The sequence below is a fragment of the Carettochelys insculpta genome, chromosome 19, assembly GCF_033958435.1.
Source record: "Carettochelys insculpta isolate YL-2023 chromosome 19, ASM3395843v1, whole genome shotgun sequence".
Classification (NCBI taxonomy): domain Eukaryota; kingdom Metazoa; phylum Chordata; order Testudines; family Carettochelyidae; genus Carettochelys; species Carettochelys insculpta.
In genome coordinates, this window is record NC_134155.1 from 14,881,648 (window position 1) to 14,896,900 (window position 15,253).

At 46.9% G+C, this 15,253-nt stretch overlaps 1 protein-coding gene across 1 annotated transcript in view; it reads left to right on the forward strand.

Moving 5' to 3' along the window:
* The window catches only part of RABEP1 (rabaptin, RAB GTPase binding effector protein 1), a 101,954-nt gene that overhangs the window by 49,927 nt on the left and 36,774 nt on the right, over positions 1 to 15,253 (forward strand). The window contains exon 5 of the mRNA XM_075014039.1: positions 5,687 to 5,806. Within this exon, the coding sequence (XP_074870140.1) occupies positions 5,687 to 5,806 (120 nt within the window). The remainder of the gene's footprint in view (positions 1 to 5,686; positions 5,807 to 15,253) is intronic.

Genomic DNA, 15,253 nt, shown 5'->3' on the forward strand with positions numbered 1-15,253 from the left:
AGGGAGTAGTTGCCCTGTATTTCACAGGGTTCACTGGCTTCCCTCACCTGGGGGAACTGGGAGCTGGGAGCCAGACCATGCAGTGGCTCAGCTGCTGCCTGGCTTCCCCCAGCGGGGGCTGGAGCTGAGCTGGGGTCACAGGAGTTGGAGCAGGAGCCAATAGTAGGAGGGAGTGAACCAGGACTTCCATGGGGTTGGATCCAGGGCCTGGGTGGCGGGGATTGGAGCTGGAGCTGTGGGGGGTTGAGCTGGGCTGCAGAGGTTGGTGCGGGAGCCAGGGTGGGGCGAAGTTGGAGTGGGGCTGCTGGGGTCGAGCGGGCTTGAAGCGGAGCCGTGGGGTGTTGAGCTGGGCTGTGGAGGTTGAGCCGGGGCGAGTGAGGGGGTTGGAATGGTGATGCCGGAGTCAGAGTTGGGGCTGGGGGTTGAGGGCTAGAGCTGCAGCCGCAGTGGGTTTGAGCGGGGGTGGTGAACCGTGGCTGCAGTAGGGTTGGAGCCAGAGCCACCTGGCTTCCCCCAGCTGGGGCAGCCAGGAGCTGGACCTACGCGGCGGCATGGGCTGCCACCCACAGCTCGGGGAAGCCAGGAGTTTCACTGGCGGGGCAGCAGCCCTGTTCCCGGAACTCCAGATAGGGTGACCATCCATCCTGTTTTGGCTGGGATGGAGGTCATTCCCCGTGTCCCATGTTTGGGTGGGGGGAGATATGGTCATTCTATTAATAACTCAGAACCATGGAACTTTGAATACATAAGGATCAGTGTACTGATTAATAAAACCCAGTAGGGGATAATGCTGGGTTTATAATCTGTTATAGACCACCAAATCTAGATGGCAGACAAGATGAGTTATTCCTTCAGAATTCATCTGTAATGTGTGGAAGGGAAAAAATGTGGTAGTACAGGGGACTTCACTTTTGGAGATGTGCTGGAGGTCTGATACAGTTAATAATAAAACACAAAGTTTCTCAAAAGTGTGCTTTTCTAACACAAATTACACCATAATGAGGTGACTCTAGTTTGGGCCTCAGTATGAGAGAGAAAGTTGAATCCATTGCCAAACTGTAAATTTGTGGTTGTCTATGTGCGCAGCCTGGTTATATTGGTTGTGGTCAAACATAGGACCATTCCAACCAAGTTCATTGGTACTAATTATTCCATCCTTAATTTTTTTATGAATTGATTCCTGTATCAGCTTTATTTTATATTAAGTATAAAATCAGCACTAGGCCCAGCATTTAATCAGTGTTATGGAAATCAGTGTAAAATCATGACTGATGAATAAATAAATGATGGTGAAGATTGGTGGAATGATAATGATGTGGTTAGAACGGTAATACAGAACAACATGGATCACTTAGTAAGCAAGACTCATTCAAATAAAACGTGTTTTACACAGCCACATGTAAGTTATTCATCAGGAGCAAGGAATGTAGGCCTTGCCTAGAGAGAATGGTGGACTATACCCTGGAAAGCAGTGCCTGTGGAAAGAAATTATGTGTCATAGGAACAGAATCTGAGATCCAGTGCAATGCTGTGGCATACACCTCTGTCTGTGACACTGATGAGACCAATATTGGGATACTGTATCCAGTTCTCATATCAACATTTTTACAAAGATGTTTAAACATTTGTGATGGTGTAGAAAAGAACCCCAAAAATGATTCAAGGGCTGGAAAAAAATGCTGGGTAAAGGAGACTTAAAGAGCTCAATCTATTTAGTTTATCAAAATGAAGCTCAAGTGGCAGCTTTATTACAGTATACAAGTACCTTTTTTTTTTTTTTTTCAGAGGTGGGATAAAAATACCGGGTACTAATGAATTCTTCAGTCTAGCGGAGAAAAGCATAATAAAAACCAATGGTTGAAAGCCAAAGCCAGACAAATTCATGTTAGAAATTAGGCACAAACTTTTAATAAACTACCAAGGGAAAACTGAATACACACATTACTGGGCTAAGCACAGATAGCTTGGTGAAACTGAATGACCTGTTGGTCCCTTCTGACCTCCAACTTGTACTTGCACAACCCTTACAGAGCATTCTTTCTTGTGGTGTCCAATGAATACTGAATAACAGAACATAGACCCTGAAAGCAAACTTCTTCCACTGGTTAGGTACAATGTTTCTAATAAGAATTGGGCAGGACCTTGAACTGTTGCTTTGCCTCAGTTTATAGTAGTTACACAGGTGAGATTGAAAAGGAGATCAATGATCAGGCAAGGTAGACAATCCCAGAATGCACAATTATGCCATTATATGTTTCTTATGCACACCTTAATTCTGAGTCTAAGTGCTTAAGTCTAATCACAGAAATAGGGAAGAATCTATTCCCTAAATGAGTTCCACTGAAATTTACATATCACTTTCCATGTTTCCTCTTGGTTGCTGCTGGACAGTCCAGTTTTGCCTTCACTCACCACCCTTGGTGTTCCATTGAACACACCAGGCACAGCAACAGAGATTAAATTTGTCCTTTACTTGTATTCATTACTCAGCCACGTGAAATTTAAAATACCCAGAGAAGAACTGTTGGAGATGCTAGTAGTATTTGGAAAAGAGAATTTTGGAGAAGTTTTATTAAAGTCCTGAAAAATTTGGGATTGTCTCTTAGTACAGGCTGCAAACAGCAGCTCTGCAAGTTTTAGATCCACTGAACATTACAATGGAGAGAGATGTTCAGCAAAGCAATTTTGGGTTTTTTTGTCCAACTGTTAACAGAGACTACCTACATTATCAGTTCATCCTATTAGGCAGTGGGTTTACCATGCTATGTGGAGGCCATTTCCCATTCTTACAGATTTTTGTTTGTTTTTGTTTTTAGTCTGTTTAGACAGGCATAAATGGCAGTGGCAAAGTGCATTAGAAATTAGCGAAGCATGAAGAAATTGAAATCTCCTTTCAAGTGAGAACATGCCAAAATATATTTTAAAACAATTAGGATATTTCTTTAGATATCTTCATAACTGGCAGTTGTGTTCAAAACAAGTGTTTGTCAGCAAATTGACCAGAAAACACGAATCTGGTGAGTGCTAGTGGGTGAACAAAATCTGAAAAACTTGCAGCTTCAGTTAGATTCACTACAAGATGGGGTGTGTGTGAAAGAGACAGAGAGAGAGATGTGAAGATTGTGTATGTGAGAGAGAGAAATTGTGTGTATCTAGTATAGCAACTGCCTTGGCTGGTAGCATCCATTGCTATATGAAATGTTCTCTTTGAGTCTTTTCTTTTGAATTGCAGTTCTCATTTATCATTGCGAATCTCCTCCAATAGAAGCTAGGGAAAAAATGATGGTCCATTCCTCCAATCCTTGTAGAGAAATCTAAAAGCAAGATGTTTTCCTTTTTTGTAGCCTAAACAATAGCTCCGTATTGTTATGTATTAATTGTTGAATCTGAAGAATTCTTTTAAATAATTGCTTCAGATTTTGTTGGAACAGTCACTGTCACTTTGTAACTTGAAAAAGTTCTGGTACACACTGAAAGAATGTCAGGGTACATTAGGTGTTGGGACATCAAAGCAGGCTTCCAACCTACACATTTTCTGAATTTGAATACGTACGCCATTGCCGCATTTTAATTCTTATATTTTTAACCAGGCTCTCTTTTTCCTTTATTCCTCCTGCTTTCTCATATGAATCTTATCATTCTTTCATCCAGTTTATTTTTTCCAGCACTAACTTTGGAAAAAAGCCATATTTTGACAGCTTTGATTATACAGTTTTGATTACATAGTATGGTAACACTGATAACAATAATCCTTAAAATTTAAGACTAGCCTGTCAAAGCCCATGAAATAGTTATGCTGCATTTCTGCATTTGTCTCTGATGACAGGTAATTGTCAGATGCATAGTTAAGCATAATTTGTTGGGGAAAAAGTCAGTATGGTTTCTGTAAAGGCAAATTGTGTCTTACTAATCTGCTAGAGTTCTTTGAGGGGGTCGACGAGGGATAAGAGTTGAAGGTCTTTTCACGGACTGGTAACTGGTTAAATGATAGGAAACAAAGGGTAGGAATAAATAGTCAGTTTTCAGAATGGAGAGGGGTAACTAGTTATGTGCCCCAAGGGTTCCATACTGGGACCAACCCTATTCAGCATATTTATAAATGATTTGGAGAAAAGGGTAAACAGTGAGGTTGCAAAATTTGAAGATGATACCAAACTGCTCAAGGTAAGAACAAGAGGGACTGTGAAGAGCTTCAAAAGGATCTCGCAAAACAAGGTGATTGGGTAACAAAACGGCAAATGAATTTCAATGTTGATAAATGCAAAGTAATATACATTGGAAAATATAATCCCAATTATACATACAAAAAGCTGGGGACTAACTCAAGGGAGAAAACTTGGAGTCATTGTGGATAGTTCTCTGAAAACATCCACTCAGTGTTCAGCAGCAGTCAAACAAGCAAACGACATTAGAAATTATTTAAAAAAAGGGATAGCGACTAAGACAAAGAATATCGTATTGCCTGTATATCCATCTGTGGGGTTTGGAATGGGTGCCATGTGAAGAGACATTAAAAAGAGTGGGATTTTTCAGCTTAGAAAAGAGGAAACTAAGGGGTAGGCAACCATATCTTTCTGTCCCAAATACAGGACAGGGAGATATGGGGAGAGGGGAGTCTTTTCTCCCAGCTCCTCCAAGCCTTGTGGGTTCAGTAAGGAGGTGGCAGCCGCCTGTCCTCCCTGAGCCCCAGGCTGTGGCAACTGCCAGCGCTCCTGGGAGCCCCGAGGAAGCAGCAGGGACAGGGCAACCACGATGCTTCCCACCTGCCTTCTTTGAGCCCCAGAGAAGCGGCAGGGACGGGGCAACCGCCCATGCTCCCCCCAGCCCCTTCCCCGAGCCCTGGGGAATGGGAAAATAGGCTAACCTGCAGGCTCCTTCCTCTCTGGCCAGCACCTGCACAGCTGCTGGTGGAAAATACAGGACAATTAGTCTCTTTTCTAAAATAAGTAAAGATGCCTTTTTGGCAATCCAAATACAGGAACATCCCACCAAAAACAGGATGGATAAGATAGAGGCCTATAAAATCATGATACGTATGGAAAAAGCAAATAAGGAAAAGTTATTTACTTGTTGCCATAGCATAAGAATTAGGGGTCAACAAATGAAATGAATAGGTAGCAAGTTTAAAACAAACAATAGGAAGTTCTTCACGCAGTCATCCTGTGGCACTCCCTTCCACAGGTTTGTCAAAGGCTGGTAACAGATGACAGGATAGAGATCACTCAGTGATTACCTGGCTCTTTTGAATTTCAAGAGTATGCAAACAAGAGTCAGTAACTTTGCAATTGGATTGTCTCTGCCCATTTCCCTCTCTCTTGTGCCTAGCATCATCTTCGTGAAAAGGCCATGGTTTTAAAATACAAAGTAACTTGTATGTACACATTATAAAGTTCATGATAGTCCTGTTAGGAGGGGGCAGGATGTACTAACTATGTCCTGTAAAAGCAGATGTTTGGCAAAAGTTATCCATAAAGCTACAATTTCTTTGCTTTCAAGAAAAGGGACACATTTCATATTCTCCAAGAGAACACTTGAGACTAACTAAATATATAGTAATGTAACATGTATTATAAGCAAAAGTGTGGTTTCATTTTTTGGCATATTGATTTTGTTCATTTCTCTGGTGGAAAAAGTCTCGTTATTGCCAACTAATTTATTGTATTAACACATTACTAACTGATTTCAGGCCCAAGAGGATGCTGAGAAGCTTCGTTCAGTTGTGATGCCTATGGAGAAAGAGATCGCACTTTTAAAGGAGAAACTAACAGAAGCTGAAGAAAAGATAAAAGAACTAGAGGCTTCAAAGGTGAAGTGGCTTTCTAGCTATTTTAACATATTTGCAAAGAGACTGGACCTTGCATTTTGGTGGTTTTGTTGACACTAAAAAATTATTGTAAACTTTACAGCAGATACGTAAGTCAAGATGTACTGAGAAGTGGGAAATGCACTATTTAAGTGTCTGCCTTTGTTTGGCAAATAAAATAGTCTAGACGATACAGTTAAGATGTGTTCCTATTTTGAGGATTTTGTAAAGCATAGAAAATCATCCATGCTTAAATCTGAGCTCGCATAGTTTAGATTCTTCTTCGAGTGGTCCCCGTGGGTGCTCCACAATAGGTGTCGGGCTCGCCCAGCGCCGCAGATCGGAATTCTTCTGGCAGTTTCTATTGGATCACGCATGCGCTGATGCGCGCCGCTCCCTTGCGCACCCCCGGCCATGTGCGCGATCCGGTCCCTGCCAGTTCCTTCTCAACCGCCATCGGCTGCAGACGGAATCCGCTCAGGCTAAAGCCAGAGACAGATAAGAGAGTTGTTTTTACGTGTAGTTTGTTTTGTCACTATCAAAAAAAAAAAAAAAAAAAAAGAGAGAGAGAATATTAGCTAGCAGAAGGAAGAGGAACGCAGGAGAGAGGGGCGGACAAGAAGGCTAGTTAAGCCGTCCGCTGCCCCGCAGGCCGGTGATTGTTATTTTGGATTAGAAAGCACTGATTAGTGGCTAAGTACCCTGTTAACAGTAAAGACTCACCGTGATGGCCTCCTCGGGGTTTAAGAAGTGTGAGTCATGTCGTGAAGCTATGCCGGCCTCTGATGGGCATAGTGAATACATTCACTGCCTGGGAGAGTCACACGTTACCCGGAAGTGTTCCCACTGTGCTAAGCTTACAGCCAGGGCCAGGAAAGAGAGAGAGATGAGTCTCAAAATGATCTTGTTTGATAAGGCTCTCCAGCCGGAACCGCTGGAGAAGCCTCACACAGAAGGGCCCTCTGGGTTGCATAAAAGGAAGGCAGCCTCCTTGACCCCCTTGGTGCAGAAGAGGAGGAAACTCTCCCCGGCTCAATTCTTGCCGGTGGGCCCAGCGGGCAGGACGAGCGGAATGCAGAGCCCCCAGCCGTGAGCTCATGAAAGCGGCAGCGCAGCAGTGCACGTGGCAGAGGCTGAGCCTCCGATTACACAACAGACAGCACGCAAGGCACTGCGAGCGCCAGCGAGGCAAGCGCCGGAATTGGCGGCGCCGACAGTGCAGGGGAACCCAGCACGGAGCCTACCGGTGCCGGAGGAAGCTACCCGCGCAGCACCGACAATGGGGCTGAGATCCCCGGCATGGAGAGGGGCAAGGCAAAAGCAAAAACTCGGCACCTCAGTCCATCTCCAGGCAGGGCCGCGCTGCCCTTCTCACCTAGGCCCCCCCGAGACACACATGCCACACCAACGGGCTGTAACTCCACCGGCTTATCTAGGACCTCCCTCTCCGTTCCTCCAACCAATTTCACCGTGGCTTGGGGGACCTTCACCATTTCTGGGCAGAGATCCCCTTGAGTACTATCACAAACCAGCTTCACCACTACCTATGTCGTCGCGAAGGTCCCGCTCTCCCAGACATCATGGGTACACTCCCCGATCGTGGTCCAGGTCTCCATCACCGGGCCCTTGCCCATGCTGCTATGGTCGTCCTCATCATGCTGAACACAGACACCGCAGGTCTAGATCCAGGGGCAGGTCCTCCCCTGCTTCTCCTCAATACCCCCATGTACACTCTCGCTTTGGGACGGGAACGCAGTTGTCTCAGGGGGAGTTAGGTCCAGAATCCCGAGACTTTCCTTCACAATCCTCCAGGGAGCAAGTATATCATCGACCTCGGGAGCCAGAGGATTTGAGGGAGGTTTACCCCAGTGGTTCCTCCTCATCCTCCCCAGATGAGGCCATGGCCCCCGGGGATGTCTCCCCGCCTGGATGACCTTAAACAATTCCAGGAGCTGTTCAAAAGAGTAGCTTTCACGCAGGACATTCAAATAGCAGAGGTGCAGGAGAAGCATCATAAACTCCTGAAAAATTTAGAGCCCCGGTTTCATCTAAAATCGCTATCCTGCTGGACGAAGCCATTATGGAGTCAGCCACTAACATATGGCAGACCCCGGCCTCTATTCCGCCTACGAACAAGAGAGCGGATAAGAAGTACTTCGTCCCAGCCAAGGGCATGGAGTTCCTCTTTAGTCACCCGCAACCCAATTCTTTGGTGGTCGAATCGTCCCAGCAGAGGTCGAAGGCGTCTCAGTACAAATCAGGGGGGTCGGATAAAGATGCTAAGAAGCTAGAGCTGTTTGGCAGGAAGGTATATTCCTCCTCTACCCTATTATTGAGAATGGCAAATTATGCAGCACATCTATCAAACCACAACTTTGACAATTACTCCAGACTTACTCCCCTCATGGATTCACTCCCGGAAGACAAGAAGCCGGTGTTAAAGGTTATTGTTCAAGAGGGCTATGCAGCGTCGTGGACGGGAGTCCAGATTGCCCTGGACGTGGCGGACACAGCGGCATGTTCAACAGCTGCAGCAGTGGTAATGCGTAGGGAATCCTGGCTCCAGACGTCTGGTATCCCCAGGCACCTGCAGGCGAAGATCGTGGATCTTCCCTTTGATAGATAAAAGCTGTTTGCGGACTCAACCAACTCGGTCCTCCACTCCAGCAAAGACTCGAGGGCCACACTTAGAACCTTGGGTATTTATACTCCCCCAGACAAGAAGAAGAAATTTTATCCTCAGCAAAGATGCTATGCTTACCAACCACAGCGTGCTCAATATCAGCGAGGCTACGACCAAGGGCACCATCAACAGCAGCAGCAGTACAGGACTCCCAGGCGACATTCTCAACAAAGCTGTACACCCTCGGGGCAGGCCTAGAGACAACAAGTTTGACGGGTATGTCGGGGGCTGCGTTATCAACACCATCGCTCAATGCCACTCTCATCTCATGTTCCATCATCACCTCAAACCGTTCCACTCCCAATGGCAAAAGATCACCACAGACAAATGGGTGCTAGAGATTATAGCCATGGGTTACACGATCCCTTTCCAGTCACTTCCACCGACGAAGCCTCCCACCAGGTCTCATCTCAGGGACACTGCCCACGAGGCGAGGCTCAAGCGGGAGGTGGATCACCTTATGTTCATAGGGGCGGTGGAAAGAGTGCTGGAGCAATTCCAGGGGAAAGGTTTTTATTCACGCTACTTCCTAACAGAGAAGAAAACAGGAGGCTGGAGGCCGATCTTGGATCTACGGGGCCTCAACCGTTACTTGCGCAAGCAACGCTTTTGGATGATCACAGTTGCCTCCATACTTACGGCACTGGACGATGGAGATTGGTTTGCAGCCCTCGATTTACGAGATGCTTACTTTCATATAACAATCCACCCGGCACACAGACGCTTCTTCCGCTTCACGGTCGGCAGGGAACATTTCCAGTACGGGGTTCTTCCATTCGGCCTATCCTCGGCTCCCAGAGTCTTTACCAAAACTCTGGCAGTGGTATCAGCCTACGTGCACAAACAGGGGGTGTTTATTATCCCATATCTGGATGACTGTCTGCTGAAAGGGGCCTCAAAGGCAGAGGTCTTACGCATGATACGCGTCACCGCAGACACGTTTACTTTGCTGGGCCTAGTTATCAACCTCGCAAAGTCAAAGACCAAACCCACACAAGATATAGAGTTCATACGGGCACGCATAAACTCTATCACAGCAAGAGTATACCTGCCCGACGCCCGCTTCTGCGCCATCAACTCACTGGTGCAAGTCATGACGTACAGCCCCACGGTGCTGGTCCTAACGTGCCTGCAGCTGTTGGGGCACATGGCGGCAGCGACGTTTGTGGTACAGAATGCCAGGTTACATATGCGAAGCCTGTAGCATTGGCTGGCGAGTGTTTACAAACCGGCATCCCACACTGTCCACAAGGTAGTGTCACCCACGACGGAGGTACGCAGATCCCTAGCGTGGTGGGAAAATCCCAAGAATCTGCTCGTGGGTGTGCCTTTTCACCAACCACAAATTTCCATCTTTCTTACTACCGACGCCTCCCACATAGGATGGGGAGCGCACATTGGCAGCAAGGTGACGCAAGGGCTATGGTCCCCTGCGGAACATACTGGAGCTCAGAGCAGTGTTCAATGCGTGCAGACATTTTCGAGATTACCTGCATGGCAAAGTAGTCTGGATCAATACCAACAATACCTCCACTATGTTCTACATCAATCGACAAGGAGGGGCACGATCCCGTGCGTTATGTGCGGAAGCAGTCCGATTGTGGAACTGGTGCATCGCCAGCAATATAACGTTGAAAGCCTTGTACTTGCCGGGCACTCGCAACGTGAAGGCAGATCAGCTGAGCAGGCGTTTTGCACTGACGCACGAATGGCAGATCCGCTCCGACCTGCTGCTACAGCGCATATTTCGTACATGGGGGTTTCCCCAACTTGATTTGTTTGCCACCCAGTACAACAAGAAGTGTCCCCAGTACTGCTCCAGAGCGGGAATAGGGCGGGGGTCCCTGGGGGACGCATTCATGATTTCATGGAAGGGCCCTCTACTTTACGCGTTTTCCCCCCACAACGCTCATCCACAAGGTTCTGCAGAAAGCCAGAAGGTAGAGAGCTCGCATGATACTCATAGTCCCAACTTGGGACCGTCAACAATGGTTTCCCTTGCTTCTGCGCATGTCGGGTCATCCACCACTTCCCCTACCGGTGGCGCCGGACTTACTCACGCAGGCTCAGGGGTCCATAGTGCACCCACACCCGCAGGGTCTGCGCCTACAAGCATGGTTAATCCATAGCTCAGCGCCTTAGAGAGCATGTGTATGGAGGGAGTACAACAAGTCCTGGAGTGGAGCCAAAGGACCTCCACCAGGAAGACTTATAAACAGAAATGGACTCAATTTACAGTCTGGTGTTCCGCCAAGCAGTTAGCTCCCCTTGACGTTCCTATAACTGTAATACTAGAATACCTATTGGACCTCAGACGAGATGGGCTTTCTCTATCCTCGCTAAAGGTCCACCTCGCTGCTATATCAGCTTTTCGGCATACAGAGGAAGAGCCCACTGTATTCGCCCACCCTATCGTCACAAGGTTCTTGAAGGGGCTGGTAAACCTTTACCCCCCTCGAAAACTGCTTCCGCCGTCGTGGAGTTTGGACTTGGTGCTCAGCACGCTATCGGGACCACCCTTCGAAACATTAGCCATGGTACCCCTCTGACTCCTTACGATGAAAACAACCTTCCTCCTTGCGATTACGTCAGCTCGCAGCAGTGATGGCAACGCCACCCTGCACAGTATCCTCAGAGGAGGCGGTAACCCTACGGTTACACCCAGCCTTCGTTCCAAAAGTTTCTTCGGAGTTCCATCTTAATGAACCAATAGTTTTACCATCGTTTTACCCGAAGCCTCACAGCTCCAGCAAGGAGGCACGCCTACATCTAGACGTGAGAAGGGCGTTGGCCTTCTACATAGACAGAACTAAGTCCTTCTGGAAAACGGACAGGCTTCTAGTGTCTCTCGCTCCCAGGTCAAAAGGGGAAGGCCTCTCTTCACAGAGAATTTCAAAGCACATCGTGTCCTGTATAAAAATGTGCTACGAGCTTCGAAAGACCCCTTTGCTGGCCCCGCCTAGGGCTCGCTCCACCAGGGCGGTGGCGGCGTCAACAGCCTTCTTCAAGGGCATCGCGTTAAAAGACATCTGTAGAGCGGCGACCTGGTCATCCTACGACACCTTCGCCAAGCATTATGCCCTACATCGGGTATTCGAGGAGGATACCCGTCTGTCGACAGCAGTCCTCTCGGGGGCAAGCTGCACATGAATCGATTACCCACCTCCTTATTTGGGTTACTGCTGGGTGGTCACCTATTGTGGAGCACACACGGGGACCACTCGAAGAAGAAAGAGATGTTACTCACCTGTAGTAACAATGGTTCTTCAAGATGTGTCCCCGTGGGTGCTCCACCATCCGCCCATCCTCCCTGCTTCGGAATCTCTGTCTGGTGTTTTTCAGGAGCATCCGAGGCGGTTGGTCAAGGAACTGGCGGGGACCGGATCGTGCACATGGCCGGGGGCGCGCAAGGGAGCGGCGCGCGTCAGCGCATACGCGATGCAATAGAAACTGCTAGAAGAATTCCGATCTGCGGCGCCAGGCGGGCCCGACACCTATTGTGGAGCACCCACGGGGACACATCTCGAAGAACCATCTTTACTACAGGTGAGTAACTTCTCTTTAGCAGAAGTATCGCCGATAAAGCTCCATAAAGGTAGATATAGTCTCTCTCCTCTCATGCAGTCTGATGTCACTACGTTGTAGGCCATTTAAAGCCACAAAGGAAGTTTTATAATCAACAGCATTCTTGATCTTCGAGAACTGGGTCTTTCCCTCCCTGAGGCTGCTAGATTTGCCAACACATTCTATGCATAAAACTGCAGCATTATCTACAGATTTTTTTATGTATCATATTGATCTCTCACAGCAACTTTTACTTTTTTTCTACAAATTATTTATTCAAAATTTTTGCTGCATCTATTAGGCTAGAAGACCTATTTATCTCAATTTTCTCAAAAAGAAAAAAAATCAACAAAAGTTATAAAGAAAAGTGCTAGATTGCCACCCATTAGCTGCATTTTGTCTGCTGTTTATGGGGAGGGGAAGGTGGCAGTTGAAGCATCAATTTTTTTCATCTTAAAAATCAAATACACTGAAATTCCCAAAAGACCCAGAGCAGTCAGGAGTTATCAGGAAGGAAGTACAGTAAACCTTTGATATAATGGAGGGGGGAAGGTTGTCTGTTTTTCCCAAAAATTCTATTACATGCAAGAGTTACTGCCCACCCACCCCTGCTGGGCTCTTCCAGGCCCAGCCTTCCTCCCCTTTCAAAAAAAACCCCTGCCACTCACCGGAACCACTGTTGCCAAAGGAGCTACTGGATCCTGCCATGTTGTTGGAGCTGCCTTGCCACGTGCCACTGGAGGCGCCTGCCATGTGGCCATGGCTGCTTTGCCACATGCGGCTGGAGGCACCCCACCACGTGGCTGGAGCTGCCGTTCCATGCGTAGCTAGAGGTGCCCCGCCACATGGCCAGAGCTGCTTTGCCACGTGCAGCTGGAGGGGCCACTGCACAGCCTGGAGCTGCCATGTACGTATGATGGCTCTTCCAGGCTGCACCAGCAGTAAGTTTCTTAATTTTTTTTTTTTTTTTTTTTTTTGGCCAGCGGGGCGGGGGGATCATTTTACAGACCGCAGTGGACTTCAGGAGCATTGTTCCTGAAGTCCACTAAATCAGGGTCTGTAAAATCGAGGGTTTATTGTAAAGTATTAGTCCACCTTGCAAACATATAGCGTATAGCCGTTTAAAGAGCTAATGGCTGTCTGTCACATACAGAACACTCTAAATGTAGCTGATTCACTGGTTTCTTATCCAGAAGATGACTGAATTACCCAGATATTGTCTGAGAATAGATTCTACATTTTTTCCTTAGTGCCTCACTCCTGATTTGCATTGCTTGTCTGAAGCAGGGCCAGATTATGAAAGGGATGCAGTCACTAAAGCTCCTGCCAGCTGCATTTCTGATAGCTCTGCCTGTTGGGACCAGGAGAGGCAGTTCAGCATGTTGTTATTCTCTTTCCCATCCTGGGCTGGAGCCATTTTGCTGTGGGTGCAGTGAAGCTCTCTGTCCTTGCATTTGCCTGCAGGCTTTTCACCTGCTGCACCTGTTGGCTGAGAATCATGGCCAGTGGGAGAGTAGCGGAGGGGTTGCATGTAAGCACAGGACAGTGCAGAACCACTTGTTCCCCCTGCCCCAACACACACCACATAGAAGCAGTGCCAGTCAGGTGCCCCATCTCCCTGCCTCCTCCCACACACTTGCTCTGTCCCAGACCAGCCCCTTCCTGTACCCAAGCCCCTCCCACACACAGCACCTTTAATTTTTGTACCCACCCTGGAACCTAGGGGGCCTCAAAAAGTCTAGCTGTCCTCAATCCCCCAGAAGAGTTAATCCAGCCCTAGTTTGACGTTAGGGAAAATGTGAATTCGTTCCTCTCCCTGTTTATAAAAGTAGTCAGGACTTCATGTAGAGTATGACAGTTGCATCTGGAGTTATTCTTTTTATCCTGTTCTTTTAACAAATATTCAGTAGCTTATGTCTAAATACAGGTGATCATCTGTATTATTCAGGATGAGAAACTTTTGTAGCAGTTCCATCAATGTTACAGTAATTAGGTCTGTCTCCCAGTGGATTCCCCACGAAACAGGTGCTTAAGCTTGAATTTTGTAAAACTGGTATATATCCCCTTACTTTTTTTTGATGATGGGGCTTCATTTTGTAACATATTTTCCACCAAAACAAATGATAGATGATAACATTAATGCTGACTTAGATCTTCAGTGCTGTTGTTCGGCTCCATCAGTCACCCTGGCACCATCAGGAAGGATTGCAGTTTGTCTTGCGTGGCAAGTCAGTCGTCGTCGGGCATTCTTCTCTGACTCTTTGATCCTTTGCCTCTGCCCTCACAAACACATTAGGTTTTAAAACAAAAAGCAGTCAAGTAGCACTTTAAAGACTAGCAAACTAGTTTGTTAGGTGAGCTTTCGTGGGACAGACCCACTTCTTCAGACCATAGCCAGACCAGAACAGGCTCAATATTTAGGGCACAGAGAACCAAAAACAGTAAGCAAGGAGGACAAATCAGAAAAAGATAATCAAGGTGAGCAAATCAGAAAGTGGAGGGGTGGGGGGGAAGGTCAAAAATTAGATTGGGCCAAGTATGCAGACGAGCCCCTATAGTGACTCAGAAAGTTCCCATCACGATTTAAACCATGTGTTAATGTGCCAAATTTGAATATAAAAGCCAGCTCGGCTGTTTCCCTTTCCAGAACGGTGTGATAATTCTTCAGTAACACACATACCTTTAGGTCATTGACAGAATGCCCCATTCCATTAAAATGTTGACTGACTGGTTTGTGGATCTGGAGTGTTTTGATGTCTGTTTTGTGCCCATTGACCCTTTGTCTAAGGGAGTTAGAAGTCTGTCCAATATACAAAGCATCTGGGCGTTGTTGGCACATGATGGCATATATGATGTTAGTAGAGGAGTATAATCCACAAACCAGTTAATCAACATTTTAATGGAATGGGGCATTCTGTCAATGACCTAAAGGTATGTTGAATAGTAACAGAGAGGAAAGGTGTGTGTGTTACTGAAGAAGAATTATCACACCGTTCTGGAAAGGGAAACAGCTGAGCTGGCTTTTATATTCAAATTCGACACATTAACACATGGTTTAAATCGTGATGGGAACTTTGAGTCACTATAGGGGCTCGTCTGCATACTTGGCTCAGTCTAATTCTTGACCTTCCCCCCCACCCCTCCACTCTCTGATTTGCTCACCTTGATTATCTTTTTCTGATTTGTCCTCTTGCTTACTGTTT